This window comes from Olea europaea, unplaced genomic scaffold, assembly GCF_002742605.1.
Source record: "Olea europaea var. sylvestris unplaced genomic scaffold, O_europaea_v1 scaffold2792, whole genome shotgun sequence".
NCBI lineage: Eukaryota > Viridiplantae > Streptophyta > Magnoliopsida > Lamiales > Oleaceae > Olea > Olea europaea.
The window spans coordinates 15,367-35,002 of record NW_019246398.1 but is presented as its reverse complement, the minus strand read 5'-3'; the positions used below and the strand labels follow the sequence as shown (position 1 = coordinate 35,002).

The following is a 19,636-nucleotide window of genomic DNA, read 5'->3' as shown; positions in this document are numbered from 1 at the left end:
TTAGTAGTTGGTCCATTTTCACTTCATTAAAAGTCACGTGTAGGTCAGCTAACTTAACACTTGATTTAGATGAAACTGTGAAGAGGTTCTTAATCTGCTAATTTCTCAAAGATGGGGGACAAAAAAACTAGAAGAAAAATTGGTTGGGGATGAGATGCAACTTTCGCCAAAAGTTGGGGACTAAATTTGCAATTTCACCCAAAAACTTATGAAGGCTCTTCTAAGTTTTATCAAGTCTTCAGAATCAAGCAGCAATAATCTGGGAATGTGCAAATGCTTGTGAAGCACAATTATGGTGATACCAACCATACATTTTATTAAGAAATTTAGTACCTGTTGCAGACTGCAATGAGCTCAGTTTCCAGACAAATCATAATCTCAGCGAGAGCTCCTGGAAGTTTCACAATGAAGCAATTGTAATAAGGTCCATTTTCTTCATCAATATCCATGAATCTCTGTGATATTTTTCATTCTCACATTACCAATTACCACCCATGACGGTCTTTAAAACTTTTGTTGCTCTAGGGAATCCTTTCATCCAACCTTTTCTCATAGCTCGTCCCATTATATCCAAAGAATATGCATTTGGTTCACAGCCATCCATTGCCATCATTTTCAATAATGAGACGATTTCCCAAAAATTTCCTCTCCTAAACATGGCCTCCAATATGGTATCATAAATCACAATGTTAGAGTAATTCCATTGGCAAATAATTGGTCTCGAAGCTGGAGAGCAGGTAATATCTTGCCTTCTTTACAAAAGCTACAAATGAAGCAACCACAGGTGTCAACATCTGGCTTCAATTTCTGGCCATACATGTCTTTTAAGAGCTTAATTATCAGCAAATCGTTGCCTTCTCATATGGAAGCACGCATTAAAATATCATATGTAGTTGTATTAGGTGAAATTCCAATACTTTTTAAATAGCTGAACATTTTTCCTGCAACACCAAGCAATCGATGTTTGCAAAGGCAACTCATGAGAGCGTTTAAGGTCATAGTATTAGGTTGACGACCCATGGAATCCAAAAGCTTAAAGCATTCTGGGATTTCCCCAATTTTACAGAAATACTGAATAAGAGATGATGAGCTCATAACATCAAGCTTAATTCCTTCATACTCCATCCGGTACAAAATCCTCCTTATCATAGAAGAATTTCCCTCTTTACACGCAGTGGACAAAATTTTATTGATGGAAATCATGTCAGGCCCTCCTGTGGCCCAATCGAAGCAGTCAAAGAACTGTAGAACTTCATCAATTTTTATTTCGTTACATAATCCTTTCAGAATCATGTTGTATGTTATATTGGTTGGTCTAAAACCCTTCTCTCTCATACTTTGTATCATAGACAAAGCTTCTCTAGATTTACCATCACAAGCCAGAGAATGCCAGTATATATTGTAAACTACAGCGTCTAGAGAGCAACCTCTTTAAATGATATCAAGCATAGCTTATTTGCAATTTCTATTTTTCCCCTTTTCAACATGCCTCCAGCCAAAGCCGAATGGGTATACATATCAGGTGACAAACCCCCTCTATCAATAACGTGGAACAGACAATCAATTTCAGTTGTCCTACCTTGATGGCAAAGTTCACAGAGGATTATATTGTATGTAACCAAGTCGGGATCACATCCTTTCTCATCCATCTTTTCCAAAAGGCCTAGTGCATCATCAACATTTCCATCATCACAGAGAAACTTAACAAGTATTGTGTAAGTTATCACACTAGGTTACAACCTTCATTTTCCATTTCTTAGAGACAATGAAAAGCTATGTCCCACAACCCGTCTTTACTGAAACCATAAATAAGTGCAGTATACAAGTAAACATTACATATAAAACCTTCTTTTTTAACCAACCAAGAAATGCTACAGCAATTTTATTGTCCTTACACTTACACAAAGCCACAATATGGGATTATATAAATGTGCACTGCAAAAGCATCCCTTCCCCTAAAGTGCCAATAACACAAAATATGCCTGTTGAATCATTCCGCCTTTACAAAGACCATGAATCAAGGCAATCATATCACGTTTTCTAGGAATATAATCCAGCCCCAACATGATTTCAAGTACTATAAGAGATTCCACTACACTTCCTAGATTCAAAAATTTCTTAAAGAATTTTGATAAAACATTATATGAAGGCAAAAACCCACTCTCCATCATTCCTTGTGCAATCAAAATCCCATCTTTCAATCTCCCAACCAAAATTAACCCACTCAAAAGCGTATTAAAAGTCGATGCATTTGGGTTAGGTCCAAATCTTTTCATCGCAATGTATACCTCAAACAACTCATCAAACTTAACATACCCTGAGTTGAAATAACAATAAATCATTGAATTGTAGTCGTACACAGTCGGCTTTCCGGGAACATATTTCATTAAATTTAAAATCGCAATAGCTTTCACCATGCTGCCCGAGGCTGCAAGCATCTGCATTCTTTGTTGCAGCTCACTGTAACTCCTCTCCGGGGCCGAGCTTCGTCAGAAGAAGAGTCCTCCACTTGAGCAGCACAAGAAGTGGAAACGCTCGTAAACCGGTACTAAAGGCACATTCTTTTCCTAATGGGGATTTTCATAGAGAACACTGTGCAAAAACTCATTCTTGAGAAACTCAAGAATTGACCTTTGACCCAATAAACTTAGGCCCCGTTTGGTGGGAATTTTTTGTCCCAAAAAATTAATTTTTTGATCGTTATTTTACTATTCAAGCCGTAATTTTTGACTTTTTCTCTCACATGTGGACCCCATTTTTCTTCTAACGGTCACAAAATCAATTCTCAAAATCTCTACCAAACGGGCCCTTAATAAATAAATTGATTGAAAGGAATAGAAGTGCATGACATTAGCTAAAGACACCAATTGAATTGAAAAAATAATAATAAATAAATAAATAAAATAAAATTGAAATAGGTTGTTTAATTTTTCATTTGGAGGTCCGAAAATTGAAAGGAAAAATAAAATTTCGAAAATAAGTAGAGAATTTGAAAAGTTACTAGAAAGAATTGGATATGAACTGTTCTGTTCTGTTCCGTTCCCACCATGAGTTAAGAAGAAAGAATGATAAACCCTAGACAGAAAAACCATTTGCGGCTGGCTAAGAGTGGTTAGCCCTCGTTTGACTCCCATTACTTGAAAATGGGGGGAATATTATTTTTTTTTTAAAAATGAGTGATTGAAAAAAAGGAAAAGTTTTCGATTTACGTGTAATATTATTTTATTGGAGACTGTGTGGTTGAAAATAGGAAAGAGAAAAATGAAATGTTATGTAATTGAATGTAATGAGGATCAAACACGGGCTAGTCTTTGTACGATAATGTTTCAAGTCCCACTTTTGATTAGGGTATTTGCACTGTTGCCACCTAAGGTTTGGGTAAATATGACTTTGCTCCTCTGTATTTCTTTAAATTGTTGAAACTAATTTATTCGAAGTAAATTTGTTTTATCGTAGTGCTATGTTTTTTGGAGGGAAAATGCCACTTTACTCGAAAATATTTGACATTTTGGTAACCAACCCTCACAGAGTGCGTGGGTCCCACGTGAATTAAATAATCTCCGACCTTCGAAACGTGTGTGTTCGATCATCCCCTATGTTAATCATTATGCTCCCATTGCTCGGTCCTTTTGCGAGAACAACATTGATGTTTCTTCAAAGTGAATCCTTATTTTGTATTCAAGATACGCGTGTCTAAAAGTCAATGAAAAATTGACATTTCAAATATTTTCTACATTTCATTAATTTATTATCTAATTCTGGAAAAAATAAGATAATTATATGTCAAACAACTATGTTGTCAATCTGAAATGGTTTCAAAATATTTTAAAAATCTAGTATGATAGTATTGTTCACCTAAAATCCCTAAAGCTTGCTGCAACAAATCCAATGATACCTCTTTAAATGCCTCACTCGGACAAAACCTATTGGGTATAAGCCCCCTTAATCAAGACTAAGGGTTGATGACCATTGGTACACTGCTTGTTATATCAATTGTTGATATAAGTTTTAGTGGATTGACGCAGTGTACAGGCAGCTCTTGTTCTTTGGCCTGTTGGAACACATCCCGCGATTTACCTCTCTCACAAAGCTCTAAAGGCGGGGCGGGGCTCTCAAGATTGGGGCTCAACCTTTTTTTTTTTTTTTTTTTAAAGCGGATTGACGGTGGAAAAATAAACAAGTAGAGATTTAATTAAAAGTTTAGAGAATGTGTAGCTAGGGATGGCAACGGGCTGTCCTGCCGGGCATTTTCCTGCCCCGTTACCCATTTAAGGCAAAGCGGGGAGTTTGTCTCGTTTAAATACCCATTTAATTTTTATTTTTTTTGATAATTTATTTTATTCCCCCCCATTTATTAAAGTGGACAATAATAAAGTATTAAATTCTTAAAAAAAAATAAATTAAACAAGGCAGGGCCCCTATTACCCATACCTACCCCGGACAGCCTCGCGAGCATCGGGTATGACAGATTTTTTTTGCCATCCTTATGTGTGGTACCTTTACATGTGTATTGATATTTAAAGGGAACAACATTCTTGCTACTTGTACATTTTGGATGATAGTTAGGTTCACAGTCCTAACTGGAAAATGTTTAAAAAATAAAAACGGTGAAAACACGTTTATTTCCTCCAAAAATCGGACTCGTCATTTGGGAGAAAGCAGAGCGCCACACACGACCAAACCACTAGAATCCCCTTCATCGAATTGGTCGCCACTTCTGGCGAAGTCGTCTTTACCATAGGCGGAGAGAGAACACGAGATCGCCACCCAATCTTTATTCTTTTAATGAAGCAGGCGTTGGAACCTCTACCAAACCCGTCGCTATTTTCGCCGGTCACTGCCATATCGACAACCGCTTTCCATTCTCCACTTCCTGACGTTTGTCCCTCATCGTGTAACTCCTTTCAACCTTTCATCGAGTAAGATGAAATCACGCAACATAATTTTGATTTCGAATTTAGGGATTGCATTTCTCATATGTTTGGACTTAAAATGCAAAAGAAAAATCGTCCCCAATTTGTTTCAGCTTGTAGATGGATTTCGAATTTAGGGAATGAATTTTTCATATACGAGGAGTTGAACTGCAAATGAAAATTGTCCCCAATTTCTTTGATCTTGCATATGGATGTCAAAATTAGGGATTGAAGTTTTCATATACTTGGACTCCAACTACAAATGAAAAATTGTCCCCCCCCTCTTACCCGAGCTTCTATATGGATGTTGCAATTGAAAATTTGTCCCTAATTTCTTTGAGATTGTATATGGATTTGCAATTCACAGATTTGTTGTGCAGTCAGTGATGCAAAATGTTGACTGTATCTCGGTTCAAAATAAATTGCATGAATTATTCAGTGTAATATGTGCAATGTGGGTGTGAAGATGACGAACTTGGATTGAATTCACTTCCAGTCACAAAATTTGGTATGCAACGACGCTGTCGATCGATTTCATCACGTCAATTGTATGGGATGGATTTCGGGTGCGGGAGGAGGATTATGACATTGTGGATGTAGAGTTCAATGTGTCAAAAATGGGGAAAATGTGGGCCGGGTCTACTAAATCCCCAATTTTCCATTTTCATTAAGTTTTCTCGTCTGCCATGTCATGAATTTCGAAACACTATCAACCTCACTGTCAACAAATAATGTACAAGGAGCTTTTTCCAAATCTTTATAGTTCTTGCTGTTAGGGTCCACGCATCCAATCCTTGCTGTAACATTTAAATCTAACAGTCGAAGATACACACGCTATATAACTATTTTTAACGTATTTTCTCATCTTTCTCGCCTTGGAATTCTAATGAACCCTCGACTCTCCCGTGCCTCTTAGGAAAACAAACCCTAGTGCGCGCTCTCTTTCTCTTAAAAAATATCAAATTTTTAAAAAAGAAAAAAAATCTCAATTTCTTAAATCAAAATTAAGGTTTCAAAAGAAAATTATTATCCTCCTCGCTTTATCAAATCTCTATCGTATGCTGGATCTTCACTGCTTCATCTTCGTTGTCTCATTAATTTCCAAGACGGGTAAGAGAATAGCTGTATTATTCGAATAGTATTTATATGTGTCAGTTATGTTTTTGTGTGATTTTTTTAGTTTTATTTAGTGTCATTTGATATTTTTGGTGGAATCAGTTGAAATTCTTTAGTTTTGTGGTTATCTTAGTTTGGATATTGAAATTTGGCTATATGTTTGGTTGATTATTGATTTTTTTATGTGGCCTGTGAGGTCAGATAGGATGGAAGATCAAATTTGAGGCTACTGTTGTTGGGAAACTTGGTTATCAGTTGACCAAGTCTTAATAGTTAATTTGCTGGTTTAAATGTTTGTTACTTTCTGCTGAAATAAATCCTAGTTTGTAGGATATTGTTTCTCTTTGATTTATTCTTCTTTAGAGATAGTCACGATAAATGATCGTGGATGCAGTTGTTATTATTTTTGTTTTGTAATGGCCTATAAAAGCCTCTTTAAGTCAATGAATAATATTAAGCTTAACAGCTACTAAAGCTTTTGTTTACTATCTTCAAGCTCTAGTTTTTCTCAACAGTGGTATCAGAGCCCTTAAAGGGCATGATTTAGAGAGTGGGTGTGAGTGAAACACTGTGAGGAAAAGAGTGATTGTGAGATGGTAGAAACAAGCAACTTTGCCTAACCAAGCATTCCAAAGTTTGATGGAGACTACGATCATTGGAGCATGTTAATGGAGAACCTTTTGAGATCAAAAGAATATTGGACTCTCATCGAAACTGGTTACACTGAACCAACTCGGGCAGAAATATTGACAGCTGCAGAAATGAAAACGTTAGACGAACTAAAGTTGAAAGACTTGAAGGCCAAAAACTATCTATTTCAGTCAATTGACAAATCAATTCTGAAAACCATCATTCAGAAGGACACATCAAAACAATTATGGGACTCCATGAAGATAAAATATCAAGGGAATGTTAGAGTTCGGCGAGCTCAACTCCAAACACTTCACAGAGATTTTGAGATTCTGGAGATGAAGATGGGTGACTCAGTCAACGAGTACTTCTGAAGGGTGATGTTGGTGGCCAATGACATGCGAAATGCTGGAGAAAATATGCCAGATATAAAAATTGTCGAGAAAATCTTACGCACTCTGATTGAGAAGTTCAATTATATTGTTTGTTCCATAGAGGAGTCAAAAGATATTGATCAACATTCTGTGAATGAGTTGCAGAGCTCATTACTTGTTCATGAGCAGAAGTTCTGAAAGAATAACGGTGAAGAATAAGCTTTGAAAGTCACAGGTGGTGAAATGCTTGGAGGAAGAGGTCGTGGAAATCCTAGAGGTAGAGGAAGAGGACGAGGAAGACACTTTCTTTAATGCTTTAAGTGCCACAAGCTAGGACACTTTCAGTATGAGTGTCCTAACTGGGACAAGAATGTCAACTATGCTGAGTTGGATGAAGAAATGCTGCTCCCATGTCGAGATGGATAATTTGGTGAAAGAAGAAATGTGGTTCTTGGACTCTGGATGCAGCAATCATATGACTAGAGATAAGAAGTGGTTTATTGAGCTTGATGAGTCCTTCAGGGAAATGGTAAAGCTAGGCAACAATTCCAAAATGGATGTCAAGGGAAATGGGAACATCAGAATACAAATTCATGAGACAACTCAAGTTATTACTGAGGTATATTACATTCCTAAACTCAAAAGTAATTTGATTAGCATTAGACAGCTTCAAGAAAAGGGTCTGGCTATTTCGATTCAATATGGTGTTTGTAAGATTTATCATCCAATGAGAGGGTTAATTGTGCAAACTAACATGTCAGCAAATAGAATGTTTGTATTGCTTGCTTCTGTACCTACTGACACTTCAGGACAAGCTTGCTTTCAAATGACATCTGAGGACACGGCAGCGCATTTATGGCATCGGAGGCTTGGACACTTGGACATGAAAGGGCTGAGAACGTTGGCATATAGAAAGCTGGTGAAGGGTTTGCCAATTCTTAAAGCTTCTCCCAAGTTATGCACCAATTGTGTTATCGGTAAGCAGTATTGTGATCCATTTCCCAAGAAAAGCCTGTGGAGAGCCTCTCAATCATTGCAGCTTGTGCATTCAGACATTTGTGGTCCAATTACTCCTGAATCGAATAGTCGCAAGAGGTATATAATCACTTTCTTAGATGATTATAGTCGTAAGATGTGGACTTATTTTTTGCATGCTAAGTCAGAAGCGCTCACTATGTTCAAAAATTTTAAAAGCATGGTAGAGAAAGAAATAGGGAATAATATATGCTGCTTACACACTGACTGAGGTGTGAAGTTCACCTCAACGGAGTTTAACATATATTGCAGTTCAAATGGGATAGAAGACAACTCACTGCAGCCTTCTCTCCGCAACAAAACGGAGTTGCAGAGAGAAAGAATCGAACTCTTATGAATATGGTGCGGTGCATGCTGACTGACAAAGAAGTTCCCAAGGAATTTTGGCCAGAAGCTGTAAATTGGGCAGTACATGTTCTCAACAGATGTCCTACATCAGCAATGAAAGATAGAACGCTAGAAGAAGCACGGAACGGAATTAAGCCTTTAGTGGAATACTTCAAAATATTTGGGTGTATAGGGCATGTTCATATACCTGAGGTAAAAAAAAAAAAATTGATGATAAAAGCTTCAGATGTGTGTTTCTGGGGGTCAGCGAAGAATCTAAAGCTTTTCGAATGTATGATCCGATCTCCAAGAAGATTGTCATAAGTCGAGATGTGGTTTTCGAAGAGGAAGAAAAATGGAACTAGGAAAAAACTAGCGAAGAAGCTCACTGCAGCAATTTTAAATGGGAAGATGAAGAAAAAGAAAGAGAAGAAGAAGAAGAGAATGGAAGCAACAATTCAGACCTACCTACACCAACTAATGTGACAAGTTCAGTTCAAGGGAGGAGAAGAAATGAACCAATATGGATGTGGGATTATGTAAGTGGTGAAGGTTTGTCCGAGGAAGAAGATGAAGTACAGCAACTTGCTATGGAAATGCAGAAACTTGCTATGTTCGCAGCAAATGACCCAACAACTTTTGAAGAGGCTGCAAAAAGTCCAACTTGGAGAGAAGCTATGGACCAAGAAATTCAAGCTATTGAGAAGAACGACACATGGGAACTAACTGAATTGCCTAGAGGAGCAAAAAAGGTAGGTGTTGAATGGGGTTTTAAGACTAAGTTGAATGAGAAGGGAGAAGTAGATAAATGCAAAGCTCGGCTCGTAGCAAAAGGATATACGCAGAAAGCCGACATTGACTACACTGAGGTATATGCTCATGTAGCTCGTTGGGACACCATTCGACTTATAATTTCACTTGCAACTAATCAAGGTTGGAAAGTATTCCAACTTGACGTCAAAAGTACATTTTTGCATGGTGAGATCAGTGAGGAAGTATTTGTGGAACAGCCACAAGGTTATGACGTGAAGGGTGAAGAAAGCAAAGTGTACAAGTTGAGGAAAGCACTCTATGGACTTAAACAAGCCCCTAGAACTTGGTTCAGTAGAATTGAATCATACTTCATCAATGAGGGGTTTGAGAGATGCATGAGTGATCACACACTTTTTACAAAGAAGAATGAAGATGGAGGTATGATTATTGTAAGCTTGTATGTTGATGATCTCATCTTCACAGGAAATAATGAGCAAATGTTCGAAAAGTTCAAAAATTCAATGACAAAAGAGTTTGACATGTCAGATCTTGGTTGCATGAAGTATTTTCTTGGAATAGAAGTGGTGCAAAGCTCAGCTGGGATTTTCATAAGTCAAAAGAAGTATGCAAATGAGATACTAGAGAGATTCGGGATGGATCAATGTAAACCTGTAAAAAATCCTATTGTTCCTGGAAGTAGACTTGCTAAAGATGAAGGAGGGACAAAAATTGATTCCACTACTTACAAGCAAATGGTGGGCAGTCTCATGCACTTGACTGTCATAAGGCCTGATCTTATGTACGTAGTGAGTTTGATAGCTCGTTTCATGGAGGCACCTACTGTATTGCATCAACAAGCAGTAAAGAGAGTTTTTCGATACTTAAAGGGAACAACTGAGTTGGGAATACTCTACAAAAAGGAGAGAGAAGAGAGCTTGCTTGCTTATTCAGATAGTGACTACGCAGGTGATCTTGATGGCCGCAAAAGCACTTCAAGGTATGTTTTTAAAATGAGTTCAGCAGCTGTAGCATGGAGTTCCAAAGGACAACCAGTTGTGTCACTTTCCACCACTGAAGCAAAGTTCATTGTTGCTGCTGCTGTGTGCGCTTGTCAAAGTGTGTGGATGCAGCGAGTTCTCGGGAAACTTGGTCTTAAGCAATGTAAGTGCATTATATTTTGTGATAATAACTCAGCTATCAAACTCTGGAAGAATCCTGTTATGCATGGTAAGAGTAAGCATATCGATGTTCGATTTCACTTTCTTTGCGACTTGGCTAATGATGGAATAGTAGAATTGGTGCATTGTGGCTCAAAGGATCAGTTGGCTAACATCATGACGAAACCTTTGAAACTAGAATTGTTCTTGAAGATGAGAAGCAACTTGGTCTGTGCAGTGTTCAAGGATTAAACTGACTGTATGATTACAGTTCAGTTTTAAGGGAGGAGTTGTTGGGAAACTTGGTTATCAGTTGACCAAGTCTTAATAGTTAATTTGCTCGTTTAAATGTTTGTTACTTTCTGTTGAAATAAATCCTAGTTTGTAGGATATTGTTTCTCTTTGATTTATTCTTCCTTAGAGATATTCACGATAAATGATCGTGGATACAATTGTTATTATTTCTGTTTTGTAATGGCCTATAAAAGCTTCTTTAAGTCAATGAATAATATTAAACTTAACAGCTACTAAAGCTTTTGTTTAATATCTTCAAGCTCTAGTTTTTCTCAACAATTGTCTTGGGGTGATTGGATTGAGGGATTGTTGATGGCAAATAGCATAGAAAATTCTGCAGGTGTTAAGAGTCCAAGGAAGAGCAGATCTTTAGGTCTTCAAAGCCTTTATAAATCTGGGATTTCCAAAGAGGTACTGAGTAAAGCGGAATTTTTTGAAGAAAACCGCCGTGAAGATGTTAACAAGTAGAAGAAGAGGAAAGAGTAGGAAGGAGCTGCCACTGAGTTTGAAAAATTATTTTCTTTGTAAATTAAAAATTTTAGTAATTATTAGCTTGAAAGTTTTTTGGTCCTTCGAATTACCCTTGTTTCTGGGGTTTGTGTTAAGAAAAGGGAAGACAATTCTTAAGATTTCATGGTTTTGATTGATTAGTTTATATGTTGTCCTATATGGACTATGATTTGTTATAATTTTTTTTTTTTTTCGGGGTGACTAATTCCCGGTTTGGTGTAACTTAAAATTTTGATAAACATTTAAGTTGAAATTAATGAATAATTTTAATGGCTTGCCCTATATGGACTATGATATGTGATAGTTTTCATTTTAGTTCACTTTTCCATTTTTCCCCCTCCTTCTTCTTTGTTTTTTTTTATTTTTATTTTTTATTTTTATTTTTATTTTTTTGGGTGGAGTGACTTGGTCCATGTTTGGTATAACTTAAAAAATTGATAAACGTTTAAATTGAAATTAATAATTAGTTTTAATTACATGTTTTATGAAACTCAAAATTTTTATTAATTCATATATTTCATCAATTTGATAATTTTGTGTGTTTAATATTACAAGTAATTTTTTTTTTTTTTTTAATCTCGTAGAGTGTATAGATATACCGATTAGGCCCTTGTTTGGTGAAAGTGCTTGTTTGATCCTCCATTATTTTAAAAATAATATTTTTTTTCTTTTTAAAATTATACATTTTTCAATAAAATAATATTACATGTAAATTCAAATAAAATATCACACATTTTTCATCAATCTAGTATTTCAAAATGCATTTTAATCTAAAAATGGGGCTCAAACAAGTTCTAAAATTAAAATTCTAATTAAAATCAAATTAAAATCAATAATTAATTTTAATCACATAATATAGGGGATTCAGAACTTTTCAACCATATATTTCATCAACTTCTATCAAAATTTACTAAAAATTTGATTTTAATCCTACAAATAGAGGCTATATAACTGAGGAAAAGGGTGGGGGGCTATGGACTTGATTGAGATAACTTCTGCACTACATAGAGCTTCCCACAAAAAAAAAAAAAAAAACACTAAACTTTAAATTAATTTGTTTGAAAACTCTTCTAATCACATAAAGTATTTTTAAAAAATATTCATAAAAAGTCAAAAACATCTTATTAATCTTAAAATCAATTTTTGACTTTTTAAAGTTCCTATCAAACATAACCTAAGGATTAGGTGGGCAGCTATAACGACTCTTGCGGAACAATCGAGAGTTAACTTCCTAAAGACTGAATAGTCAAGAAATTACACAAACTACTTTTACACCCAATTCGAAATATATCAACAATAAAGAATCGTTGTAAAAAAAAAAAAAAAAAAAAAAATTGTAAAAAAAAAAAAAAAAAAAAAAATTGTAAAAAAAAAAAAAAAAAAAAAAATGTTTAAAAAAAAAAAAAAAAAAAAAAAAAAAAAAAAAAAAAAGTATTGTTCTAAATAAAAATTTAGTGTCGACGGTTATTTCTAATCTAGGATATATAATACCCACCTATTACCCTACGTACATTTTTGTCATTAAGTCTTTGTTTGGTGAAATTAAAAGTCTAAATTTTAATTTAAGTTAAAGTCAACAATTAATTTTAACTATACATTTTATGAGATTCTCAACTTTTAATCGCACGTTTTATCAACTTTTATAAAAAAAATTACTAAAAATTTGATTTTAATCCCTACTTGACAACCATTGTTTTGGGAAAACAGAGTTTAGAATAGTGATTTTTACGAGAATGTGTGGTTAAAAAGTAGAAAAAAAATTGGATTTACATATATAATATTTTATTAAAAAAATGTTGAGCCCCAACCTTGCGAGCCCCCATCGCTCCTCCCCTGGATCATCCTGAGAGAGGTAAATCAAGGAATGTGTACAAACAGGCCAGGAAACAAGAGCTTGCCTGAGCACACTGGTGATCACAAATAGTCCAATTCTATATCTCAGGAATCGAACTCTTACACTGCGGCTCTCAACAAGGTTGAGACTACCTCACTCCTGTCCTTTGCACCATTGGGATATGCACAGGGGGGCGTATATAATATTTTATTATTTAAATATATGGTTGAAAATGCGCACGTAGAAAAAAGAATTTGAAATTAATGGTTATTAAACCAGGGCTAAATTACGAGAGAAAACAATTGTGTCAAGTGGCAAACAAAGGCCCAATCCTAATCACAATGACTAAGCCCCGAACACTGGGCCCAATAATAACTACAAGACATTTTCCCATCTACATTCTTGTCTGAATACAAGTGAAAGTGAGAAGTGGGCCCCAGCGCTTCTTGACCCATTCACCTTAGTGAGCCGGCACGTTGCTGGGCCGGTCACTATCATGTGGACCCATGGGCTTCAGAGGTTCCGTGGTGTACGCTTCAATAGGGTATGATGTCATTTTTTGACGAAGACTTGCTATTGGCTACGTGGACGGTGGATATGAAGCCTCCATATGCAGGTTGCGATGTGGGGAAATCAAATTGTTTCCCTAATACACCATTTGGGTTTTTATAAATTAAATATCAATTTACTGAGTTGTAAATTGTAATAATTAAATATCAATTTATTGAGTTGTAAATTGTAAATTGTAATAATTAAATATCAATTTATTCAATCACATTTTTTCATAAAATAATATTACAAGTTTATCGAAAATTTTTCTTTCTTTTTCAACAAATCATTTTTTTAAAAAAAATAAATTATTTTACCCATTTTCATTTCGAAAAATGAGACCAAACAGGGGCATAGAGGAACGAAAATTCCAAAAAAAAAATTGCGATGAGCTTTCTTAATTATATTAATAGTTTAGTATATATTTTAATGATCGATTCTTCTTTTTTAATATATGGTCAGAATTTCATCTGAATTCATATTAACTGAAAAATTGAAATACACAAAAAAATAATATAAAAGAATGTTAAGTTATTTCTTCCCTTTAAAGAGTTCTTCAAAAGAGGTAAGAAATTTTTATTCGGATTAAATTGTAGTTTACGAAGATTATTATTAACGAGTTCTTCAAAATCGTTGAGAAATTTTTGTTGAGATTAACAAGAAAATTGACGTGATTATAGCTTATTTGTGTTGATCAAAATCTAATAATTCAAAATTGTGGCATATTTGATACATAATTAGACAAGGCAAGACAATTGATGTGTGATCTTAAAAGTACATGAATTTTCAGAAGAGTTGGGTGGTACCAATAAACATAGCAAAAGGGGGGTTTTGCTCAGTGTACAACCCCCCTTATAATGGGGGGCTGATCGAGCTGTATAGCTCGGTTTACAAATATCAAAATCCAAAAATATATTCAATACACACACACACATCCCTAACTATTAGCGTAACTGTTGAAAACCTCCCGTACCTTTTAAAAATAGCACAAACATCCCTCTCCTTGATCTCAAATATGTTAATTTGAAGAAGACTTCTAGTTTGTTAGCAACCACATTTATGGTACAAGATATTTACTAGTGATTCAAGATGCATCAAATAAGATGATAAAAATTAAATACTAAAAGTTTTTATTTCTTACTGACAATAAAATTAATTACCGAATTTTTCATTCATAATGATTAAATATATTTTTTGTCTACTTGTAGCATTACTTTCATTTAGTGAAATATTATTTATATTTATAATTTATCAAGATCATTTGAACTCTATCAACAACGAAAATATTAAACATTGCACATTGATCAATCATGTTCAAATGGAAACAACAGATAAATAGGTGATTAATATTTTTAACGTAATGAATGTTTCAAGTCAAACTTGCGCGTTTATTTTAAATTATTAGTGTTTTTATCCAAAATCATCCAAAACTAAATGAATTATAATTTAACCAATGAAATGTACTTATCGTAACGAATGTTTCAAGCTAAATTTGTACGTTTATTCTTAATTATTTATTGTTTTTTTACTAAAAAAATCCAAAACTAAGTAATGGATCAAAATCTGAATAATTTATAAGAACCAATGAAATGTACATATGCATGCATTTAAATTTTGGAAAGGGACAATTCAATGTTGCTGAACTGTGTAGTAGAAGAGTCTCCTTCCATGGGTTTCTGCACATTTTCATCATTTATATTAGAACTACCCAAATGTGACTTGTCAACCTCTTGGCTTGCCCTATATGGACTATGATTTTATTATTTTTTATTTTTTTTTCGGGGTGACTTAGTCCTAGTTTGGTGTAACTTAAAATTTTGATAAACATTTAAGTTGAAATTAACGACTAATTTTAATGGATTGCCCTATATGGACTATGATATGTGAGAATTTTCTTTTTTGTTTCATTTTTCCTTCTTTTTTTGTGGGGTGACTAAGTCCATGTTTGGTATAACTTAAAAAATTGATAAACGTTTAAGTTGAAATTAACAATTAGTGTTAATTACATATTTTATGAAACTCACAATTTTATCAATTCATATATTTAATAAATTTATTTTTAACTTCAGTCTTGGAGCCTACTTTTATCACTTATAGCTACCTACAAAGGTAATGTATTCAAAAATAACATAATCAAAGATTAAAATAATTAATTAGACCATTATAATTTAAGCAATGTAACACCATTTCATCAGCAAGAAGATATTCATGCCAGATCTTGATTCTCACAAACAATTTTAAAAATTGGTACAGTCCATAATCCTGCAATTTTTTATTTTTGGATGACAAAATGTCAGCATCTAAGATTAAAAAAATCATATCTTCTCAGAATAAAAATAAAAAATAAAAAAAGTCACTGCCTTTATAAGAAAATTGAAGTAACCCTTTCAAACAATTGACTTTAAAGGCCATTTCTCTGTCTCCTATTGGTTAGAGATTCAAAACTGTGTTATCAGTCATCACCTCTCTTTTTAATTGGCATTTTTTTAATGGTCCTGGCATGGAAAGATGGATGGAAAATAAAGAAAATTGAGGATCGGTTTGGCTGCACTTCAAAATACAGAGTTAATTGATCCAATGGTCACTGAAAATTGGTCTATATCTTTAATTGATCACTAAAATTTAAAATGTCAAATTTTGATCATTAAACTTAGATCAATGTCTTCGATTACTTATTGAACTTAAGTTCATGTCTTAGATTACTCACTAAAATTTAAAATGTAGGGTTTTGACCACTGAACTTTGGAATATGTCGTACGTTACTCACTAGCATAATTATTGAATTTTGAAAAATATCGAATTTACAATGAGTAATGTACAATATTTTTTAAAGTTCAATGAGTAATGTATAATATTTTTCAAATTTTAATAAGTAATGTACAACATTTTTCATACTGAACAATCAAAGATACGAGCATGAGTTTAAAAAAAGCTAGCCTAATATACCTGTCTCGAAAACTCTTCTAGAAGAAAATTTGCAAATATGCCCTGAATCAATTTTTTATGTTTCTTGGGTTGGTTTCAGTTTTCCCTTCTGGAAGTATCAAATTCGGTACAGTAAGAGTTTAGGGAGTCCAACTTCCAAATTTGCAGTCACAAACTTGTGAGACGCGTGCACTTTTCATCTATCTACAAATGTAACTTGAAAGCGACTACTTGTATTGTTTGTTCAAATGTGACAGAGAATCTGATTACGACCTCAGTGAGTGTATTCATGTGAAGTTATGCTTGAAATTAAAAGTGAAAATTACTGTGTCGTACATTTTTTTCACCGTTTCACACGTAGGTGAGGTCCACTTTTGCAGTAATTATTGACTGCACATATTACCAAATTATCAAAATTGCCACGTTTTAAAGGAGATGAATTTTATGTGGAGGGCACATTGGTAATTTCACTTAATTTGGTTAAAAATTACAGCTCCCCAACACTCTATAACATCATTGTTTTTGGAATAAAGCTCCCGTCCCCGCTTGAGGACAGGGTTGAAAACAGGGGCGTCGTGCATTGGAGGGGCGCTCCAAGGAGCCACATGCCGGGACAGAGAGCAGGGCAGTTTTGCTTCAAAATGACCCCAAGGCGAGCTTTATCTCTGGTGTACAGAAGATTGGCTCAATACAAGTTCATCGTATTTTTTGAGCAAACAAATAGCAGACTTAACATCAAAGAACGAAGCTAAGAGTCTAATTATTCATTCTAATCTTATTCACAAGAGATTACTGCATAACATAAGATTAAATTGTAGCCAAAAAGACATAATTGTGCCAATTATGAACTCTCAATAAGGCCAGAGCCATGTGCCTTGAGCTTCAACAGGGAATCCCAGATTGCATGAATTTGGCTGTAGATCACCATAACATTCAGCTTCAACTTTTGGGAATGGCAGAAGAAGGCTTCTGCTTAAACTGTCATCTTCATCTTGAGAAAAATCAGACGGGTCTTGCTCGAAAACCTGCGAAGAATCGGCCAGTTCGACCAACATCGAATGGTTGTCCGAGTCAGAAACATCACTTTTAGCAGAACTAGCATCTTCCTGCTTAGAGAACCCCACTGGTATAATTGGACAGGCCCGGCTTAAATTTGGCTTCTTTGGTTTTGCATTGTCCAATGGCTCGGGTTTTCGCTTTCCTTTATCCCTCGAAAGTAACTTCTCCGAGAGCAAACGAACCTATTCGAAAATGAAATATTTAGTTCCAACTAAAGGGTGAACTGAATTGAATTCTGTAACCAAGTAAAAAATTTACCTCATCTTTCAATTTCTCATTCTCTTTGAAATGGCTGTCATAATCTGCCTTAAGTTTATCAAAGCTTTGTTTCAATGAATCATACTCTTTCTCCAAGTGCTTCGTTTTGTACCGGGCTCGTCGGTTTTGGAACCAAATTGCAACTTGCCTAGGCTGTAATCCAAGTTCTTTAGCAAGCCGGAGCTTTCTCTCTGGTTCAAGCTTATTTTCAACCTCAAAACTTTTCTCAAGAAACTGAACTTGATCGGGCATGAGACGCCTTTTCTTCTCCGATTGATAATCGTCATCGCCATTTTCTTGTTTATCAATCTCTGGGAAAAATGACCTCTCCGTATTTTCAACTCCTTGAACATTTTCAAAGTTAACCATGGATGTAGATCCTAAAAAACAGAGCAACCATGGAAAATTTTCAATTTTTAACTTTAACTGCCCAAATTCATACATTATCAGAAAGAATTGACCTCTGTGTTCAAAACTTTACAGTTGGCCTTATAATAATGTTGATCTTCAATTCCGAAAAGTCTATCAAAAGCCTTGAATCACATAATCACTACAAATTATTAACAAAATACTACATAAACGGTGTAAAACCTGATGTTGCAAACAATTTAAACAAAACCCTCAACAAAAATTTGATCCCATTCTAAAAAATCTCTTTCAAACAAAGTAGTAAATTCAGAATTGTCAAAGAAAAAAAGTCATTACCATGAAAAGAAGAGGAAGAATTGGTAATCCAGAGAGAATCAAGTACTTCGGAAGAGCAAAGAAGCCTTTCATTTTTGCATAAAACATTATTCATGTTTGAACCATCACAAACCCTGGGATCCTCCATAGCTTCTACTTTCTAAAAAGATGGTTTTGAGGGAAGTTAAAGTAGTAACATACTTTTTGCGAAAAGAAAGAATGAGTTGCAAAAAAGTGAAAATTTATGGCTTATGACGAAAAAAAAGTGATTATGAGCATAATGTTGATATGGGAAACGTTGGAGCAACGAGGGTTCACACCCATCACTCAGCAGAAGATGAGCAGAGGGAGAAACTGATGAATTTTAGAGAGAGAGAGAGAGACAGGTGAATGTATTCTTCCATGGGTGCAGTGGAATTTTTTCTTGTTGGACTGTAACACATTCTGAAGTTACTATTATGCCCTTGTTTGAGGGCCATCCTTTTATAAGAATAAATTTTTGAATAATGTATTGATGAAAAATATGTGGTTAAAAAATAAAGAAAAATTTTAAAATTGGGTGTAATATTATTTTATTAAAAAATATGTAGTTAAAATAATGTCAAAACACTGTTTAAGAACGTATTTTTTTCAAAGAATGTAGATCAAACAGTTGCTATATAACCTTTTTTTTTTTTTTTTTAACGAGGTGTCCCAGTTTGTGCCAGACTATATCCTCGTCCCTGAACCTCCGGCCCCTCAACTGCCCAGGGAGGTAAATCGCAGGATGTGCCCTTGTTGGTTCCCAGGTCCTCACATGACTTTTACTCCTTCCCCAAAGGAAGCCTCCTCCATGGTGATTAATCCACCAATAATTCCTCCTTTATTGGATCAAAGGTTCCCACCAGGAATCGAACTCCCCACGCTTGGTTCCAGAGCCCCCAATGTGATTGTTCCGCCAACTTGAATGTGCCATGGGGGAACAATTGCTATATAACCTTGTTTATAGTATAAGTAGAGTTTGTTAGACAAAACTTGAGATTATAAGCCACCGGTTTATGATCATTATTTGAGAAAAATAATATTTGAAATAGTGATTTTTAGGAGATTGTGTAGTTAAAAAGTAAGAATTTTTTTTTATTTACGTACAGAATATTTTATTATATGAATTCATTATTGAGGGGACGTTTGTTTCACATTTTTATAAAAGTGAGAATTAAAAATATAGCTGTTATTGGC

The 19,636-nt window shown here is 34.7% G+C and overlaps 1 protein-coding gene, 1 long non-coding RNA gene and 1 pseudogene across 7 annotated transcripts in view; 1 reads left to right on the top strand and 2 right to left on the bottom strand.

The window, feature by feature from the left end:
* Positions 1-2,644, bottom strand: part of LOC111383938 — a 10,020-nt gene extending 7,376 nt beyond the window's left edge. For both annotated transcript variants that reach the window (XR_002700825.1, XR_002700824.1), the window contains exon 1: positions 334-2,644. This is a non-coding gene — a long non-coding RNA (uncharacterized LOC111383938). The remainder of the gene's footprint in view (positions 1-333) is intronic.
* Positions 2,645-6,453: 3,809 nt separating this feature from the next.
* Positions 6,454-7,345, top strand: LOC111383941 (annotated as a pseudogene).
* A 9,807-nt stretch (positions 7,346-17,152) lies between these two features.
* On the bottom strand, positions 17,153-18,825 carry LOC111383937 (homeobox-leucine zipper protein HAT5-like). Of its 5 annotated transcripts, none has more exons than XM_023008130.1 (4): positions 18,440-18,548; positions 18,196-18,284; positions 17,735-18,114; positions 17,153-17,658 (listed from the first exon to the last, which is right to left on the bottom strand). In XM_023008130.1, exons 3-4 carry the CDS (start codon positions 18,101-18,103, stop codon positions 17,269-17,271), a joined length of 759 nt encoding a protein of 252 aa, XP_022863898.1. In that variant the 5' UTR covers positions 18,104-18,114; positions 18,196-18,284; positions 18,440-18,548; the 3' UTR covers positions 17,153-17,268. The 5 variants fall into 5 exon arrangements, with proteins under 5 accessions (XP_022863898.1, XP_022863900.1, XP_022863899.1 ...); XM_023008132.1 differs by having other exon boundaries at positions 18,216-18,284; XM_023008131.1 differs by having other exon boundaries at positions 18,196-18,267; positions 18,440-18,541.
* Between the last annotated feature and the right edge of the window lie 811 nt (positions 18,826-19,636).

What these genes read in the sequence shown, in the direction of transcription:
- LOC111383937 (XM_023008129.1), bottom strand. Translation starts at nt 18,566, where the DNA reads ATGGAGGATCCCAGGGTTTGTGATGGTTCAAACATGAATAATGTTTTA. An exon ending in TTCTTCCTCTTCTTTTCATG is followed by an intron (nt 18,115 to 18,439) that starts GTAATGACTTTT and finishes TCTGTTTTTTAG; the next exon opens with GATCTACATCCATGGTTAAC. An exon ending in ATGAGAAATTGAAAGATGAG is followed by an intron (nt 17,659 to 17,734) that starts GTAAATTTTTTA and finishes ATTTTCGAATAG; the next exon opens with GTTCGTTTGCTCTCGGAGAA.